This window comes from Staurois parvus, unplaced genomic scaffold (assembly GCF_062004578.1).
Source record: "Staurois parvus isolate SC_StPar_1 unplaced genomic scaffold, SC_StPar_1.0 ptg000719l, whole genome shotgun sequence".
NCBI lineage: Eukaryota > Metazoa > Chordata > Amphibia > Anura > Ranidae > Staurois > Staurois parvus.
This window is the reverse complement of record NW_028318515.1, coordinates 5,158,444-5,177,150: the sequence shown is the minus strand read 5'-3', so window position 1 is coordinate 5,177,150 and position 18,707 is coordinate 5,158,444. Positions and strand designations below refer to the sequence as shown.

At 38.2% G+C, this 18,707-nt stretch overlaps 1 protein-coding gene across 2 annotated transcripts in view; it reads right to left on the bottom strand.

Moving 5' to 3' along the window:
• The window catches only part of TMEM132B (transmembrane protein 132B), a 797,578-nt gene that overhangs the window by 68,424 nt on the left and 710,447 nt on the right, over positions 1-18,707 (bottom strand). For both annotated transcript variants that reach the window (XR_016306397.1, XM_089653716.1), the window contains exon 6: positions 74-279. Coding sequence is in view for 1 of the 2 variants with exons in the window: in XM_089653716.1 (XP_089509842.1) it covers positions 74-279 (206 nt within the window). In the remaining variant the exon portion in view is untranslated. The remainder of the gene's footprint in view (positions 1-73; positions 280-18,707) is intronic.

Here is an 18,707-nt window from a genome sequence, read left to right as displayed (position 1 = left end):
ATTAAGCCATGAGATTCCTATCAGGAATGTGACCTTCCTGCTCATAAGTATATCACTAAGGGTGTACTCTTACCTTTTATTAACAGAGACTGGAATCCTCCAGCCTTTAATCTGGCTCAGCTCAGTGTCAGATATTTCTATTTGCAATGGAAGGCGCGGTGCCCACACGGTAACCTCCAGCTGAGTGGTGATGTGCTGGTATGTAAAGTTTACAATGGTATCCACTTTACTTTTCATTTCTTTTCCATTGACAAACACTGAATCACAATTGTCAGAAACCTGAAATAAGAAAAACATCCAGTTACTCAGTTTCCACTGCATGAAAACCTTTTTTTGAAAAACCAAATACTCAGACCTTGGAGGAAATATGAAATATATGGCAATAAAAAGAAAACTAGCATACAAGTAGTGTACATAGATGACTAGAATTAAATCTGTATCCCTGACTACCAATGGATTACTCTTTGCCATTATATGATTTAGCAATAAAGGTTACAGCAACATAAAGCAGTAAATCGCAAAGTGATGTTAAAAAGGATGTTTACAAATATGAATAAATAAAATGTATACCTACATAAATACAGATTTAAAATAGGGGAACATACTATTTTTATATCTATTGATCAGTTTAGGACAAAATCCTTCATTATGCTAAATATTGTTTTTAGTATAATATCCACTCTTTTGCACTCTTTTACATAATGCCATCCACATTTAGAAATAGCCTGAGTGCCACATTCACAATCATGGTCATGGGAGCTATGGACAACCCTCCTAGTAATTACTGTCAATAAACATGATCATAGAATTAGATAGGGAGAATTACCTTGCTATAAATGTCTGTATCTCCCTGCCCCATACTGTCAAGGAGCACAAAAAGACAGATTGCTTTGACAGCATTTGAGTTATAGCAACTCAATAAAAAAATAACGGTCATAATCCTCTGAACAGAAAGGAAAACCACACAAGAGATAGGATACATAGCTGTATATAGAAATATTTAAAGTTGTGCCTACTTGGACAAATGCGCAGAACTAATTGTTTTCTAAAGAAAATAACTGTAACCTTTTAACTGTAACAATAACTGTAGCATTTTGAAAAATACGTTTCCAGCAAAAATAGTTTTATTTAAATGAGAAATAAAGCATGTCCAAACAGAATATAACAAAGACCATGGCACTGATTCACATAAGGAGTTAAACTGTCCTAGAGAAAAAAACATCAAATGTACCTAGAACACTTTTTTCAGAATCATATTTGGCATTTGATGATATAAATAATGATTCAATTATTTTCATACAAGTCAGATCTTGTACAATAGACCCTCCATATATTCTATTCTTTCTCCCAAAATAAAAAGATGTTCTTTATGGACCTCTGGTAAGAACAGACTGAGAAGAGCAAAAATAGACACAATATTCTGAATGGCACTTGTATTCTTTTATTACAATAGATTGCATGCACAGTACAAAGTGATCTTGGGGCTGAGGGAAAACCCATTTTACAAAGTCATCTTAGAAGCTTAGCGGGGTCGCTTGTTGCTAGCAAAAAGTGTCATGTTATTATTTTAATCATCAACTGGTTCCAAGATATAAAAAAGAGCAAAAGCACCAGTGGAAAGGAAAAGATTTGGTCGTCCAGCCTGACGTTCACTAACCTCCACAATGAACATCCCACATATGAGTACATATTATTTCTGTATTAGGGCAATGTTAAATGCAACCAAAAATGTTTTCTTCATGAAGAAATCTCAATTGACACTTATTTCATGAACTACTACAGTATAATCTTCATAGGGAGGTTTTCCATGTGAAAATAAAATAATTTTTTGGCAGCCTGGCTTCCCTCTGCTGCTAAGCAATGCAAACATAATTTCCTTCTTCAATGAGTTAGCATGTCCATAAGAGGTGCTTGCTCCATGTACAATATATATAAACGGAAAGCACTGTGTAAATGAATGGTGCTATATAAGTACCTATAATAACTAATCTGCAGCCTATCAGCATTGTGTTCTCCTGAGAACTGTAGATGTTCCCAGTGACCACTAGAGGAAACAGCTGGGAGGAGATGACCTCTGTAGTGGTATAATTAACAGGCCAACAGCCTGTACTAGTGGTGCTCATTTGGGGATAAATGAATTTGGGTTCTGTTCATGAACACTATCTTCAGGTGTAACTCGTGCAACTTAAGGCTTCAGAATTAGTTGACTTATGCCCCCTAGCTACTGTAAACAGCACCAGATGAGTTAAAAAATGATCTAGTGCTCGGAATGGAAGGCTACATTTCCATGTAACTACAGGGAGGTGTATGAAGCAGGTTGCCACTTTTGAATTACCATAGCTGACCACTTTAGGCTTATCACTGACTTATACTCCACTGGCTCTCACAGCTGTCAATCACAGCAATGAGGAGAGAGGGGGGCGGGCCCAAGCCATGGCTCCATATGTGAATGGACACGCAGAGCAGTGGGTGCCCCCAGAGCAAGATGCTTGTTGTGGGGACACCCAACAGACAGGAGAAGCCAGGAGAGCATGCTGGGGACCCAAAACGAGGAGGATCCAGGCTGCTCTGTGCAGAACCACTGCACACACTAGGTAAGTATAGATGTGTCTGTTATTATACAAAAAAAAAATTAACCTTTAGAACCACTTTAATGCAGACTCCTAGGAAGATCAGTAAGCCAATCGCATAAGCATAAAATTACAATTTCCCACTTCTTTCAATTGAAAGCTCAATTAACAAATCATTTTTTTAAATCAGCATACTTTGCTATCCACTCTATCCAAAGGCAGTTTACCTAACACTGAAAGTTTTCCAGTATTGTGGAGGTACTGTATAGGAGTGCAGCAGACTATATTAATCAAGATGGACAGTATCCCACCAAGGTAACATTTAAGGGAAAAAAACACGACAATCTGTCTTGTCTCACTCAGAGTTATGTTTAACATTCAATGTTTTTATTGAGTTTTTGGAAAGGAGTAACAGAGGTGTGTTTAACATAGTAAGGAGAGGTGAATCACTGAACTCAATACATGTTCTTTCATTTTTTTTTTATTATATTAGTTTCTTTATGTGGTTTCTCTTGGATACTTAATCATAGAGAAACATTGTCACAAACCTAAAACAATAGTAGTAAAAACATAGAAGATCAAGTAATTTAAATATTTTCTGGCAGTGTTTTTCTTTTCCATAAGTGAGTTTTAATTAACTTGTAATGTATCTTCAAAATTGTTGAAAATTTGAATACTCCAGGAAGAGTCAATTCCCTAACACAGCTTTCTTTCTCCTTGCACTTCAAAGCCCTCAACTCTTCTGGGAGTGTCTATTTACTCTTTGTGCAGGCCCAGCTTCCCCAATGCTCCCTTCACCTCCTTTCAAAACCTTCTATGTTTCACTTGAGTGGTACCGTTGACATTACATCCAAGGTGGCGGCATCCACCAGCAACCTCAGGCTTTTAGGATGCTAGCACAAACAAGGCTTTTACGTGCATTAAAGATATGTATATAATTTATTAAATGCACATAAAATTTTATGGGGAGATTTTTATTGAAATTAAAGTATCTCTTTAAACCCCACTGCAATGGGAAAGTTATGGAGATGGTCTGAGGGAATAATTCAAATTTAAGTTATTGGGCACTTAAGGTGATTCTGACAGCACACTCACAGAAAACAGGTGTGAATTATTAAGCACATATCAGCACCTAGCGAGTAGGATAGTGCTATGGTTTTATGTGATGTTGGGGCCAAGACTGTCTGTAGTTTAAATCTCTTCTCATTCGCCCCATACAATGCATTGTGAATGACACCTAATGCTCTTGGTCGCTCAGGGTATACAGAACTAACATCTCATTCTTTGAGGGCTACAAGACATGTGACTTGGAGCTTAACATAATTGAATCACAATTTTACAAAACAGTCCAGCGGTTTAATACCGCTTTATTGCCAACCTCGTTCCTCTTGCTCCCCCTGTATTCATTTCAGCTGATAGAAGCAAAGAGAGGACCTTCAGTACCTCTGAGCCACTCACCAAGCACACGAACTACAAGTGAATATATCGGTGTGATAATAGTGTCTATACAAAAGCTACACAAAACCCCAGATGCTAAAATAATATACTTTCTCCCCTAAAGTCCAAAATATATAGTCCAAATCTTTCAGGATCTAAATGTCCTAAACACCCGTGGGTGTGATTATCTTCTTCATCAATATTCTTCCTCCAAAATGTGAAAATTCTTCTTATTCTAATTAAACCTCAAAAGAAATAATTATAATTGCATATAGTGCATTATTCACAATATGTGATATCATTCACAAAAGCGCACTTCCAAACTATATATTTATTAGTGCCAAATCATGCAAAAACTCCACCGTGTGTCCACTTCTAAACAACTGTCATCCTTACTCTTACCCTATGTGAACTTGAGAAAAGCTTTAATAAATTCCCCTTCCAAATCCCTCCGTGGTTCTGCTTCCCAAATCAGTCCTACTTACCACCTCCTTATGCACCTTACCAGAAGGTAAAAATCCACCAGCATTGAATAGGCATAGGTTCCTCTGATTCCAGAGTATATATGATCTCCAATGGTATCATAACATATATCAGAACAAACCAATATAGTGTAGTTGGCAATAGTAGGAATTGGGCCAGTTATTAGTAAAAATTGCGCTTACAAACAAATTCTTGTGTCTCAGCATATATTCCTTCACAAATCAAGCATGGTATGTAAAAACCTCCAAAATGGCCGCTCCACAACTTCCAGTTTATGTCCGACGCTATGTCCTAACACATTTTGTCACTTCCGACTTTGATTGATTTTTACCGTCTGGTAAGGTGCATGATATGCGAGGTAGCGGATAGTGTGTTCACATACACTGGTGATCAGGGGCAGCACTGCCTGAGGGCCCGGGGTCAGTAGGGGGCCCCATGAAATGCCCCTGGTACCTTTTTTATAGGCTTTTTTGAGTGTGGGTAAGGACACGGGGCCCCATGATCCCCTTTTGCCCGGGGGCCCCATGAGTTGTCAGTCTGCCCCTGCTGGTGATTTGTGGAGATGTGAGGGGAGCACAAGAGAGTGTATATTGTTTTGAGGATATTACACTATATCTGATTTCCTTGGAGGTGCATCTCCTATGCAGAGGAGGACAAATTTGGGAAGCAGAACCACGGAGTGATTTGGAAGGGGAATTTGTAAGGATGACAGTTGTCTAGAAGTGGACACACGGTGGAGTTTTGCACGCTTTGGCACTAGTTTGGAAATGCGTTTTTGTGAATGATATCACATATTGTGAATAATGCACTATGTGCAATTATAATTTTTTCTTTTGAGGTTTAATTGGAATAAAAAGAATTTTCACAATTTGGAGGAAGAATATTGATGATAATCACACCTACGGTTGTTTAGGACATTTAGACGCTGAAAGATTTGGACTATATAAACACACGTACTGTCACATAAGAGGAAGGTGACTTGGACATACCTTCAGAAGCCTTCCATGTCGCTGCTGTGTCTGAACACTGATAGAGTAGTGTCAAAACATTCTCGACATCTCCCGTTCCCCACACATTTTTGTTTGTCAGTAAGACAGCCCATCATAGCTTCCAATAGAGAAGCAAGAAGGGGAGACAAGCTCCAAAACTACTAAGAAATGTCAGAGCTTTGCCCGATTAGAAAAGGCCAACATTTGAGAAAAGCAGGGGCAATAAAAGCTGCTGCAAGTACTTGCACTTTCTACCAGGCATCAGCTTTTTTGTTTTTGCTTCTTTTGCTGTTATAGAGGGACTATAGGCAGGATGTACCTACCTTTCGCAAGCTCCCGTACTGCTTTGTTCCATCTCAAGGCTAAGCAAATGTAAACATTTTTAAAGTTGAAATCCACCAATACCCCAGCATGCTGCTCCCTACTGTGTAGCAATGCTTAGGCCTTGGGATTGGACACTAAGGCCCCCAACACTGCAATATGGGAGGACAGGCGAAGTGCCAAGTGTTTTCCAATACACAGATGTGGTGGAAGATTGGGGAGGTGAGCAGCATGGGGAGGGTAAGTTCAGTCTGCCTACAGCATCCTATAGAGTGAACCCATTACTTTACTGTGACTAGTACTGACAAGGTACAAGTTTGCAATATGACTGATGTAGTAATTGTATTTGAAGCATCATTCTTTAAATGAAAGCGCAGCTTTCGTCTAAGTGACATATTTCCTCAAAGTACTTAGAAATAATGGCACAAAAGGAAAAAAAAATGCAAGAATGAATAATTTCACCAAGAGCGGTCTTCAGATATACTAATGACTACTAATTCTGCTAAGTGTGATTTATTTTTATTTTCAGTTTCGGTTTCATCAGCGACACTTAGCTCTTTTTATTACAAACATTTATTAAGGAGAAAGTTCTAAAATGTAACCATGTTTTATCCATTTCTGTCAGACCCACCAATGATTTATATCATCACATTCCTCACTTAATTATACATGTCTGATATTAATTTTGACAAAGATCCCAAGACATCACCTACTTGATTTAAAATTTCAGCCACTGTGTCTCTCAATGGCTATGATTAATGTGCTTAAGAATGTCAAGAGACATTTATGACACGTTAGGCGATGAAATGACAAGGATGGTAATGGTGGCTAAGAATGTGTGTTTGTTTTATACTGCTCCTACTTTCCAGGGATTAAACAGAACAGCTACTTGTGCTGACATAGATTCTAATAGTGGATTTAACTGCATTGTTCTAAAGACAATGGGGTTAATATACTATAGGAGTATTGAGGCTATACACTTAGCAAACTGCATCTTTTCTTAAAGTAATTCATTAAGAGATTGTTAGAAAATAAAGGAGAAGCTGTACTTTTTTTTTAAACCTTGTTGCCTTACATATAATTGGGTATTCAAATTGAACAGAGATCACCTTACTCACTTTCAGAGAGAGAACAACCTCTAATGTAACCCTCCTCTAATCTAGCCTTTTTCCACCTTCTTACCCTAGAGCAAATATATGTATATATATATATATATATATATATATATATATATATATATATATATATACAGGTCTTGGGGAACCGTTGCTAAAATTAATTATTCACTACATCATTATCCACTTGGGTTTGTTCATACATGCGATCAGGGGATGGTAAAACCAGGAGGCTGAACCCCCCCCCCCCCAAATGCCCATCTGAACAAAAATATACAGCTGCTCAAGGCTGTAGGCATGCCACAGCTACAATGCAATGTTTCTTGGCCATGGCAAACACTAAACAGCATATTGCATTCAGCAGGCTTTACTACTGCTGAACACAACCCTTGTCTATAGAGTCACATATTCAGCTGTGTGCAATGCACATTATTTTGGTGCAGTGGTGAGGCATTTTGAATAAATTGGGTGGTTGCTTCTAACCACCTGTCAAAACCTCTGAAAAGTGATCCACTGCAGATAGCTTTTCAGAGGGGGGCAAGGGCTGCCACACATGTGAACGACAGAATACCACCCTTACAAAGAACTAAAGATCACTGGTGTCATGCTGCTGGCTCTGCTTAATGACAGTGGACCCAAAACTATGTAGGCATCATCAATGCAAGGTCAGCCAACCATAGGTCAAGCAAGCCCTAGCAACTTCTGAAACCCTGGTTCAGAATGCACACAGCACAGTTGCTAAGTTGTTAGAACACCAGGGTTGTTGGTTCAAATCTCAGCCACGGCACTACCTGCACAGAGTCTGCATGTTTTCCCTGTGCCTGCACTGAATTCGTTCCCCACACTTGAAAGTGTTCTTGGTAGGTTTATTGGCCCTAGTACGTGTATGAATGTGAGTTAGGGGACTTAGATTTTAAGGTCCATGAGATGTGTGAAAGCACACTATTAATGTAAAGTGACAGCACTTTATAAGTACTTGTAGTAAATAGAATAATGCTTACGTAAATCAATCCCCTCTTTTACATTGCCTATTCAGATCAAAGAGACAGAATCTCTTAAAATAAATAAATTTACCTTTGCAGCTCTCTATAATTTTTTTTTTTTGTCATAGCAGCTGCAAAATTATTATTATTATTAAGTGCCATCAACTCAAGTCCAAGTCCTAGCTACTTGATGAATAAGAGCTCTAAAAAGAAGTCTGATTTGTGCTAGTCTTGTGAGATTCCCAAGTGTCATCTCCACAACTGTAGTCAATGAGTCCAACCAACTAGTAGTCGATCTCCCTCTTTGCCTGATTCCTTCCATCCTCCCAAACATTATTTCCTTCTTCAGTGATCTCTCTCTTCTGATAGTGTGACCAAAATAGGACAGTAGCATAGCCAGTTCAAACCCTTCCAAAATTGACCTATTAGTTCTAGGGGCTGTCCATGGCACATAAAATACCCTGTATAAATCCTACTTGGAAGGTTTAATAGCTTAGATAGGGTTGATGATATCACCCCTCGTGTCAAGTGACAGGGACTAGGTCTGGAGATTGGCCATCATGGGAGGAGTTGACAAGCTGTCCCATACCCAGAAGCACTGGATAGTTTGTGATAGAGAAAGGAGCAGTGGAGAATTACAATGAAATGAGTCAGGAGGTAAGTTAGCAAGAGAATCTGAATGTGAAAAGAGACAGTGGGGGAGATTAACTAAAGCTGGTTCACTCAGTTCACTTCAATTAAGCTTTGGCAATAAAACATGGAAGCTGATTGGTTTCTATGCAGAAGTGCTCCTGATTTGACACTTTCCAGCTTAGTAAATAAACCCCAGTGTTTCTCTAAGAACAACCACTTAGTAGCAAAGCAGGAGTAGCCAATGTGTAAATGTGGATGCCCCTACATACGTATATCATTACAAACTAAACATATATATATTGATATTATTATTCATTAGAACAGAAATTATAATTGCCATTCCTGAAATGATAGTTTTAAATGGAACCCACAAAAAAAGAACACTGAGAATGAGATATGCATTTTATCTTACCATGGTGTCTGAACTTAATTTAATTTGTCTCTCACTGCCAGCATTACTATTCGCATCCAAAACTAAAATAAAATCATTAAAATGTAGCAAAGAACTGGCGACATAATGTGTTTACATCCCTCATAGCCAAATTCTTCATTCTATAGACCCTGCTGCAAACAGATTGTCTTCTATTAACTATTCACCCACGCGTCTGAGTTTCATGACTAAACATACAACACCTTCGAGGACTGGCAACAAATGCTTTTCCTCGCTCCAGAAAATTCCAATACTGATTTGAACAAAAATGTATCTGTTGACTAAGGCACTCAATGAAACAGAGTGCTTTGAACATAAACAGCAAAAGAATCACAATCCTATATTATAGATATACCATTATGATATAAGACTGCACTGAGATTTCAGTGGCTCTGTTATTATAATTTCCAAATGATAAGGAAGCATTCATATTGCTGACAAATGTCTTGGGTGAATCAACATGTTTTATATAACACAATTGCATTTTCTATGACTATAGAACCAAATGGCCCAGGATCAGTGATAAAATTTACTAATATGAAATAACATACAAAGCAGTGTGATATCTACCTAAAGGAAACCTGTCTTGTTGGCTAACATAACTATCTCCTTTGCCTGTCTGTCATGGTAATCCAAGGGCCTTGATGCTTGTTGAGTAACTGACCCAGAACAGTCATGCAGATAAGATTTTACTTGCTGTATGTTTGACCCAAATACATGGTCTACAAATGTAAATTATGCCATATCTCATCTTAATGAGACTTGAGAATGAGAATGAGCTTGCCAGTTCCACAGTCGGGTCCGTATAATCCCTACAATTTCCTGTGTACTAGTAAGTTTGGGTCAGACATATTTAAAAAAGATTACTTCCTGACTTCCATCCTTTCACAGCTTCCTGAGAGTTCAAACACACATAACAGTTCAATCTGGAATCAGGTAGACGGGATATTGCTGACTTCACATGAAAAGTACACCAGGAGATCTAAAGGATTGGAGCAGAGCTTTTCTCTAAGTTGTGATTATCAGCATGCAGTGGGCTGGACAATGCACTTTACATAAATGTGCATTAGTCAAAAAGAATAAAATTATTTCCTGGTCAGCTCTAAAAATTGGCACTGCAAACTTCGCAACAAATTTCAAAATGAAACTTCAACACTGCAATATTAGAGATATTAATAACCCACCTCTCCAGTGACACCATGTCTCCTCCCTTACCTCCATTACAGCTCTGAAGGCTCCATCAACACTTCAGATTTTGACACTTCCCTGAGCGTGTTTAAAGTATACCTAAAGGCAATTTTTTTTTTGTCTTGGATAGACTTTATAAAGTCTGTGCGCCCGTTAGGGAGCTTCACCCTCTCTATTTGTCCTGTTTACCATTATCATTGACAGTTAAAGTAAAAGAAAATCCCAAATTTTGGGTTGTCCCCAGAAATGTAATAGAGGGGAAATCTTCCAATGGGAACACTAGTTCTGCTGACCTTGGGGTCCCCAAGGAATTGTATAAACTCAAATAATTCCGCATCTAGATAATAGGCAACAACAAAAAAAATCCTGTTTAAAAAAAAGAAGCAGCTAGCACAAGGTAAACAGATACAAAAACTTCAGTGAACATCAGTACATAATGTGCAGTGCTTTCAGCAAAACCAAAAATTACAAAAATTTAATTGCACACTTTTATTAAAAACAAAATGAAATAAGTCCAGTAATTAACACTGCTCATCTGTTTAACAAAGTCCATTCAGGTGTAGGAGGTGCTCCAAATATCCAAAAAGATCCAGTGAAGACAAGAGTGAAGTTGGATGCTTACCGGAATTCAATGGCTTCCATACTACTGAGAAGACAATAGCACTTTAGAGGAAAGTCCCCAACATGCACACAGTGCACAGGTCTCAAACTTTACTCCAGATTTCTCTGGATATCTGGAGCACCTTCAACACCTGCAGAGACTTTGTTAAGAATATGAGCACTGTTAATTACTAGACATATTTCATTTTGTTTTTAAAGAAAACTGTAATTTAATTATCACAATTTTTGGTTTTGCTAATAGTGCTGCACACTATATACTGATATACACCTCAAGGAATTCTTTTCATTTGCAGGGATTTCTTCCCTTTTCCTGTTTGGCTGCTGTACGGGAAGAGAAGGGAAATCTCTGCAATGGAGCAGATTGTGAAAAAAAAATTGGACAGGGGTTTTAACCCTCTTTTGCTCTATCCAAAATGAAAATAAAAAGTTTTGCTTTAGTTCTACTTTAATGCCTAATTTAGGGCAGCACAGTGGCTAAACGGTTAGCTCGTCCGCCTGGCAGTACTAGGGTCATTGGTTCAAATCCCAACCACGGTGCCACCTGCCTGGAGTTTGTATGTTCTCCCTGTTCCTGTGTGGGTTTTCTCCGGGTACTCTGGTTTCCTCCCATACTCCAAAGTAATGCTGGTAGGTGAATTGGATCCTGTCTAAATTGTCCCTAGTATGTGTATGTATGAATGTGAGTTAGGGACCTTAGATTGTACGGCCCTTGAGGGTTAGGGACTGATGTAAATTTACAATATATATGTAAAGCGCTGCATAAATTGATGGTGCTATATAAGTACCTGAAATAAAATAATGCCGGTTTTCTCCCCTCTGCCATATTTTGTGGTTCCTTCCTCAAACCCCTAAGTCCCTACAGAACTCAGAAGTGACGTAAAGGTAGGAAGATGGAACCAGGGCCTGTGATAGGGGAACACTGGCATTCAACAATCCCAGAAGTATCAAATGCTGAAGAGTCTGATGGAGGTTGCAGCACTAGAACAGAAGGACAGTAGAACACATTGGACAGAGAGGTGAGTATAATAGCTCTTGTATTACATGTAACTTCAGCTCGGGCTTTGTTGCATAACTGACAATATCATTATAAGCAGGAAACAAACAGTAATTTAACCTGTTCAGAGTGAACACTATTGCCACAGCCAAGCATTTGCAGCAGTTATAGTTTATATTTTATAATTTTTGCTTTTCTTTATTTTGGCTTTTTTTAGCATTAGCGTAAACATATGTTCTCACCAAATTAATATTGTTCTGGTACAATGGTTTTTATTAAGTAATAATAACAAAGTACAATCTGAGCAATTAGGTCCTGCACACTGGACAGGATCAGAAAAGAAAATGTGGTAGCAAACAAATCACATTTTCATTGAGATCCAAAACAGAGAAGAGTAATAGCATCCAGCAGCTGGTGCCAGAAGTGACAACATACGTCTGGGTGCGAAGACCCAGGGCTTGACAAGGTGAAGGGAGTGGGTATTTCCTACCCTTGGTAGAGGAGAGGTCAATATAATAGGGGAGAAGGAGAAAAGAAAAGAAGAAAAGAAAAGGGGGGTGGGATGGGAAGAGGAGGAAAAGGTGGGGAAGGGAAGAAGAAGAGAAAAAGTGAGGGAACAGAGAGGAAATGAGCAGAGAAGAAGAGAGAGAGGAGTAAAGTTAGGTGGGAGTGAGAGGAGGTGCCTGTAAGTCAGATGATGTCCCACAGCAACCTGGAATAACCAGGTGATTGGGGGCAGAGTGGGGAGAGCATACGACTACCCAAGTTATTATTTTTAATAGCTTACCTGCTGAGTAGCCCAATTTTTCCTCCAGAAATCACAAATCACCTCAGTCCCTATTTGTCTGCAATGTGCTTATCCAGGAATGCATCGGCTCTTGATGCTAGAACATTCTGCTTGACACCTCTTACACACAGAAAGTCAGATATAAAAAGTGCGAGTCCTATGAAGTTTCGCACTGCCACCAATCAGATTCAACCCAGCTTTAGCCGTCTAAATGTGTGATTGGTGGTGCACAAAGCAGAAAAATGGTATGTCACAAAGTACAGTCTCTGTGAAGTCCGCATCAGAAAATTTCCCCTCTATTGCTGTTCTAGTGACCACTCAAAATTTGTGATTTTCTTTCAATTTCCTATTCAGTAATAATGGTCATCAGAACAAATAGAGAGGGTGAATCTTAAACTTAAAAGGAATACAGAAGCAAAAAAAATTTGAAAGGTGTTCTAATCCCTCTCCACTGAAAAAAAAACATTCCTTCAGTTATATTTTAAAGTAAATTGAGTAGGTTGTTTGGCTTTAGTTTATTTGCAGTGTTTGCTGGATGGCATAAGGGACTTGGGCTCATAAGTGCGTATATCAGTGTATTGATTGCGTGTGGACAACCATATTTTATGTTCATAGTATTTACTATGTATTGTACATAAATAAGCTTGCACAGGATACAGCATACATACACTGAATTTAATAACAAGTGTGGTTTGCTATGTAATGTATGCTCTAGTGTCTAAATGTATGCCAGCTAAGTGATGCATGCCTGAAAAAATGTGATTTGTTTTCTATTTTTTTATCTAGCTTACCGCTGTTAGCAGAACCATGTATCATAACAAATGCTTTAAATGTGCTCTGCTATAACTAAAAGAGATTAGAATTCTTAGTGAACCATAAGCATTGTACTGTGCATGCACATATTGTAAGCATGCACAGAACCTCACATACCAGCCAGCATATGAGATTCCATGTGCTGGTGCTTGGAATGCAGATACCAGTGATAAATACCCATACATATGCACTTATTTGCTCTGATTTCATAGCTCACAAGGTTTTTCAAAAGCTGGTTACAGGAATTTGTTTCTTATATTATTCAGGGGAAATGTTGACATGCACATGCCTCTGTGCACTTTATAGAATTGCACAAAAGCAGTATTATTTTGATGTTCCATGCACACAACAAACTAGAACCACACTGTAAACATCATGGTATGATCAGCTAGATCCAGAAATGGAAGCGTAGACATACATTTAACGAATGTATTCACTATTATGCAGGCATGTTCCACAGTGCTTTACAGAACACAAAGGCCATTCCTTGGCATTGAAGGAACTTACAAGTATGCAGATACAAAGAATAGGGAAGAATGGTCACAGTTTTCAAATAACATTTATTCATGCAAGGTCAGCTTGGAAGCAGGCTAATAGTAGTATCCTGAGTTTAACTATTTGTTTTTAGTGTTGCAGCATCAAATTTCACTGTATTTTAAAATACACATAAGTTTCAACACTCAAATGATTTTACAATCATTTTTAATTACTATATTATTATTATTACTATACAGGATTTATATAGCGCCAACAGTTTGCTCAGCGGTTTACAATATAACGGGAAATGATACAGCAACAATACAGTTCAATATAAGAGGGTTAGGAGGGCCCTGCTCCTTGGAGCTTACAATCTAAGAGACTATATGACAGTAATGCAAACACAAACCCATTTGCAGTTTTGGTTTGGAAGCTGATTAACTATAAAAACTTTTGGCATGTTTCTGTATGAATCCCATGCAAACAAATGAAAAACACACATACTCTATGCAGACGGTATTCGTGCCAGTGTGGGGATCTGCTACCCTCTACTATTAGCTGATAATATCACAGTGTATTAATACAATTAATATAATTATCTATTAAGACTTCCTGTCTCAAGGTGGGGCTTTGGACACCCAGAAGGAAGAAATGAAGAAGAAGAAGAAGAAGAAGAAGAATAGACAAAAAACAGAGCCACATGGCCTTATATGCACAGGGGCTAATACTGCTGCTGTATTTTCACCCAGATCAGAAGCAGAGACTATTATGCAAGTATTCCTATTTCCTATGTTCCAATAGTTTAAGTGCAGCACCTTATAGCTTCTTGAGTGTGTTTCTGAATCCCTGTGACAGTGTATTTCTGCCCTATCATTCTCAATGTACTGTTATTAATCTCTCTCTTATACAAAGCTTTCATTACTGGTGTTCATCTATACACTTATGTTTATTGGTATACACTGGTTGCAGGAGTTCTCTTGTTTCCAATAACTTTTTTAGATTACTGATTGATTTCCCAGCAAGGGAATTTCCACTGTTTACAGAAGCCCTTTCCTGAGAGGAGACACTGCCAACTTTATTATCAAACCCGTTCTTCCATTTAGCAAAGGTTCTCGTTCTCCTATTTACCTACAGGCGTAGCGCAATATCCTGTTTGAGGAGGACCATTTCTCATACCCCCACCCAAAAGAGGGCTACACTAGGAAAATAACCCAGGTTCTTAGCACTTTAAGGCAAAAGAGTACAGAAATGCCCTGAATTATACTTTATCCAAAGATACCTGTTCACAGCTTTAAAACTGAACTTTAAACAGCTAAACAACAGATTAAATATATAAGATAGATTTCTGTCAATCCAGTCCTGAGACTTATCCTCTACCACATAGCACAGACCTGATTTTTCTCTGAAACAGTTCATTACCATTAAAAAGGTCTTGTCCCTCACCCAGACTGGACAGTGAGAAAAGCGGCAAAGAACTCCAAAACTTTTATTAGTCCATAATCAATAGAGCAGACATCACAACACAAACTCAAGGAAATGTGTTGACGAGTTTCACGCTAACATTTATTCATAAACATGCATAAGTGCTTCTTAGCGTGAAATTCATCAACATATCTCCTTGAGTCTGGTGCTGTGATGTCTTTTCTATGGATTAATAAAAGTTTTGGAGTTTCTTGAGACAGTGTGTGACTATCCACTTGTTTATTTTAAAGTCTTCTCGGTTGCGTATCAAGGTAGCTCCTTTATGCTGAGCTTTTTACAATGGATATCAGGAGGACTGATCTGGAGTGGTGCTCTTAGGCTACTTTCACATTGATCTGCCGCAAAAACACATAGGAGTTTTTACCATGCTTTTGCCGTGCTTTCTGAGCATCTTTAAAGGACAGGAGACTTAAAAACTGCACCAAAACCTTTCCCATAGGTGTTTTGGGGGAGCTTATCAGGAGTTTTTTAGGTGTTTTCCATTGATTTCAATGGGAAGAGGTGTTTTTGGGGCATTTTTTTTAACCACTTCTCTGGTCCGGCCATTTATGTACATGGGCCAGATGGGAGCAGTGCAGGAGCGGGTCCTCCAGCTTCCCTGCCTGTGCGTGCTCCCTGGGACACAGCGGAACACTGATCACTGTACAGGACCTCTGTGTGAGGTCCCGATCATGTGATTACTGATTGGCCAATCAGTGATCACATGAATAGTAGTAAGCAAGATGACACTTCTGACATCATTGCTTACTACGTGTGAAATCTGTGAATGATCACAAAGGTCACATGGTACAAGGCTATTCACAACAGCCTTGTACCATGTGACAAGCTGTGACCAATACACCTCTCACAGTATTTCTCAATCTCTGCAAGAATGCAGCCAGAGAGAGGGAGAAATGATTGCTTTTTACAGCCTTTATGGATGTAAAAGCAATCAGTGTACAAAAAAAAAATCTTTATCACCCCACCCCAAGTAGTACAGTGTCACTATGGTGACACTGTACTGCTAGGGTGACAGTATGTTTAAAAAAAACATAAATAATAATATTAAAAAATAAAATAAAAATGTAAAAACTTTTTTTTTAAATTATACTTTTTGGTTATAAACTAATTTGGGTTATTTTTTTTTTTTACTAAAAAGATAGTTGAATATATTTTGGCCAAGATTTATGAAGAAAGATTATTTTATAAGAAAAACACGTTATTTTTCAAAATGTTTGGACTTTTTCATTTATATTGCAAACAATTAAAATCCCAGTGGTGAATAAATACCACCAAAATAAAGTGTTATCTGTTTAAAAAAAGTTCAAAAAAATTCATATGGGTACCGCGCAATTGTCATTCAAAGTGTGATAGCACTGAAAGCTGAAAATTGGTCTGGACAAGAAGGGGGTGAAAGTGTCCAGACTTGAAGTGCTTAAAGAACATGAAATGATTTATTTTGTACACTGTTCTGTTTATTTAATTTTTAGCTACAGACCTTCAAATGCATAAAGTTGTAATTAATTTATGTTTACAGCCTGAAGGTCGACATAGTGATTATATGATCAGGAACTATGCTGATTGGTTCTCATACATCAGAGGGGACCTGGGCTGTCAGACATCTGGGATTGAGAGCCACCAGCCGCATGTGTTGGCTGGTGGCTCTCAAAGGGAGAAAATATATATACATACATTCAGAGTACAGGGTATTGTGCTGGGGAATGTTTATACAGATGTTGGACAGCAAGGAGTTAATGAATACAAAGCCACCTTAATATGTGTATTTTATAACTTCCGGCAAAAATTCAACTTTAAATGCTATATAAATTTAACTCAAGCAATTGTGAGATTGTTTAGACCTGTATATAATGAACAGCAAAGGAAGCAAAGGTTTCAGAGATAGAGAAATGCACTTTGACCAGCAAAATGTTATCTTTCTGCATGCTTTTAGGAAAAGGTAGTCCAAGAGGCTTTCTTCTCATTTTTAAACTTGTTCTTGTTAAAAGAGGGTTTTTAGAAATCCAAATTTCAACTTTGACTTGCCTTTAAAAACACCTTCGAGAGAAATCATGTCTGAGTATCAGTACCTCGATGATCAGGTTCGAACGTGTCAGCCAGTTTGCAGCTGTTTTTTTTGATGACAAGGGAGATTCAGGCACTACACATTATCAGGGAGATTTAGCTTAATGGATGTTGTACCTCCCTATATATTGTTTTTAAATATTATTCTTTCAGTTGTAAAATGGTATTGAAACAGGATGTCATTCTAAATAAACACCAATGGTCCCAATGGTAAATGTTCAGCTTTTTTTATTTAAAAAAGGGGGGATTATATCCAGGCAAGTCCTAAAGAGAAAATCCGAGAAACAGGTAAAAGCAATCAGTAAAACTTCAAGCACATTCCAGCACTCTGCAGTTATGCTACAATATGAAAGTTTACTTAGGGGTCCATTTATGAAGCAAAGATATGACCTTATTGCTGCTTCAATAAATAGAAAAGAAAAGAAATCAATAAAGAACAGTGATGTGCTTAGTGCTCTGCTGGCTGTAAATGCAAGGTCCACTTATCTGAGAGCCCCATTCCCCAAAAAGAAAAAACTCACTTAAAACTAAAAAAATAGAAGAATTAGAAGAAAAAAAACTTACCTCTAACCCCAGCTTCCAGTCACTTTCTGAAGGCCCCAACACCACTGTACCTCACAGCTGCCTTCTGGAAAAGCAGTGTGCCCCAAATTCCATGAGAATTCATCCAGTGCATGTGTGCATTACCCAGGAATATTGGATACTTGGCTTTCTTAACAAGCAGTAGTGAGGCAGCGTTACATCACTGATGCTTTCAGAAAGTAACCATAAGCCAGCATTCCAGGTAACTATGCATTTTTATTTTACTTCTGTAGAGGTAACCCCAGAAAAGCAGCTGAATTGTTTTGTGATTTCTCTGTAAACCTGAAGGTGACACACCTCGCGCACCCAGCACTTACCAACACACCTTGAGTTATTTAAAAGAGGCCAATAATAGCCTACAAGAAGAGGGGATTAGCAAGTGTATTTATACAAACGATCAATAAGACAATAATGTTACTCTGAGAGATAAACACTGAACACAGTGAATAACAGAACTTTATTGCATTTACCTAGCAACAGCATATAAAGACAGTTCTAACTTGTTTCAACAGTTTTATCCCACTGGCCAGAAATTGATGAAAAAACTTGGGTGGCAAAGTTGGGGCCTTTGAATAAAGCACAACAGTTCCCACCAGACAACAGATTAACTTGTGCAACATTAATCTCTTACCAGACCCAGAGCACCTTCTTCTGGCTCTCCAAACACATGCTCTGATTCCATAAAAGTCAAGTTCAAGTTCAAGTCAGATAGAGATAGGATTTGCTGTGATGCCTCTCCTC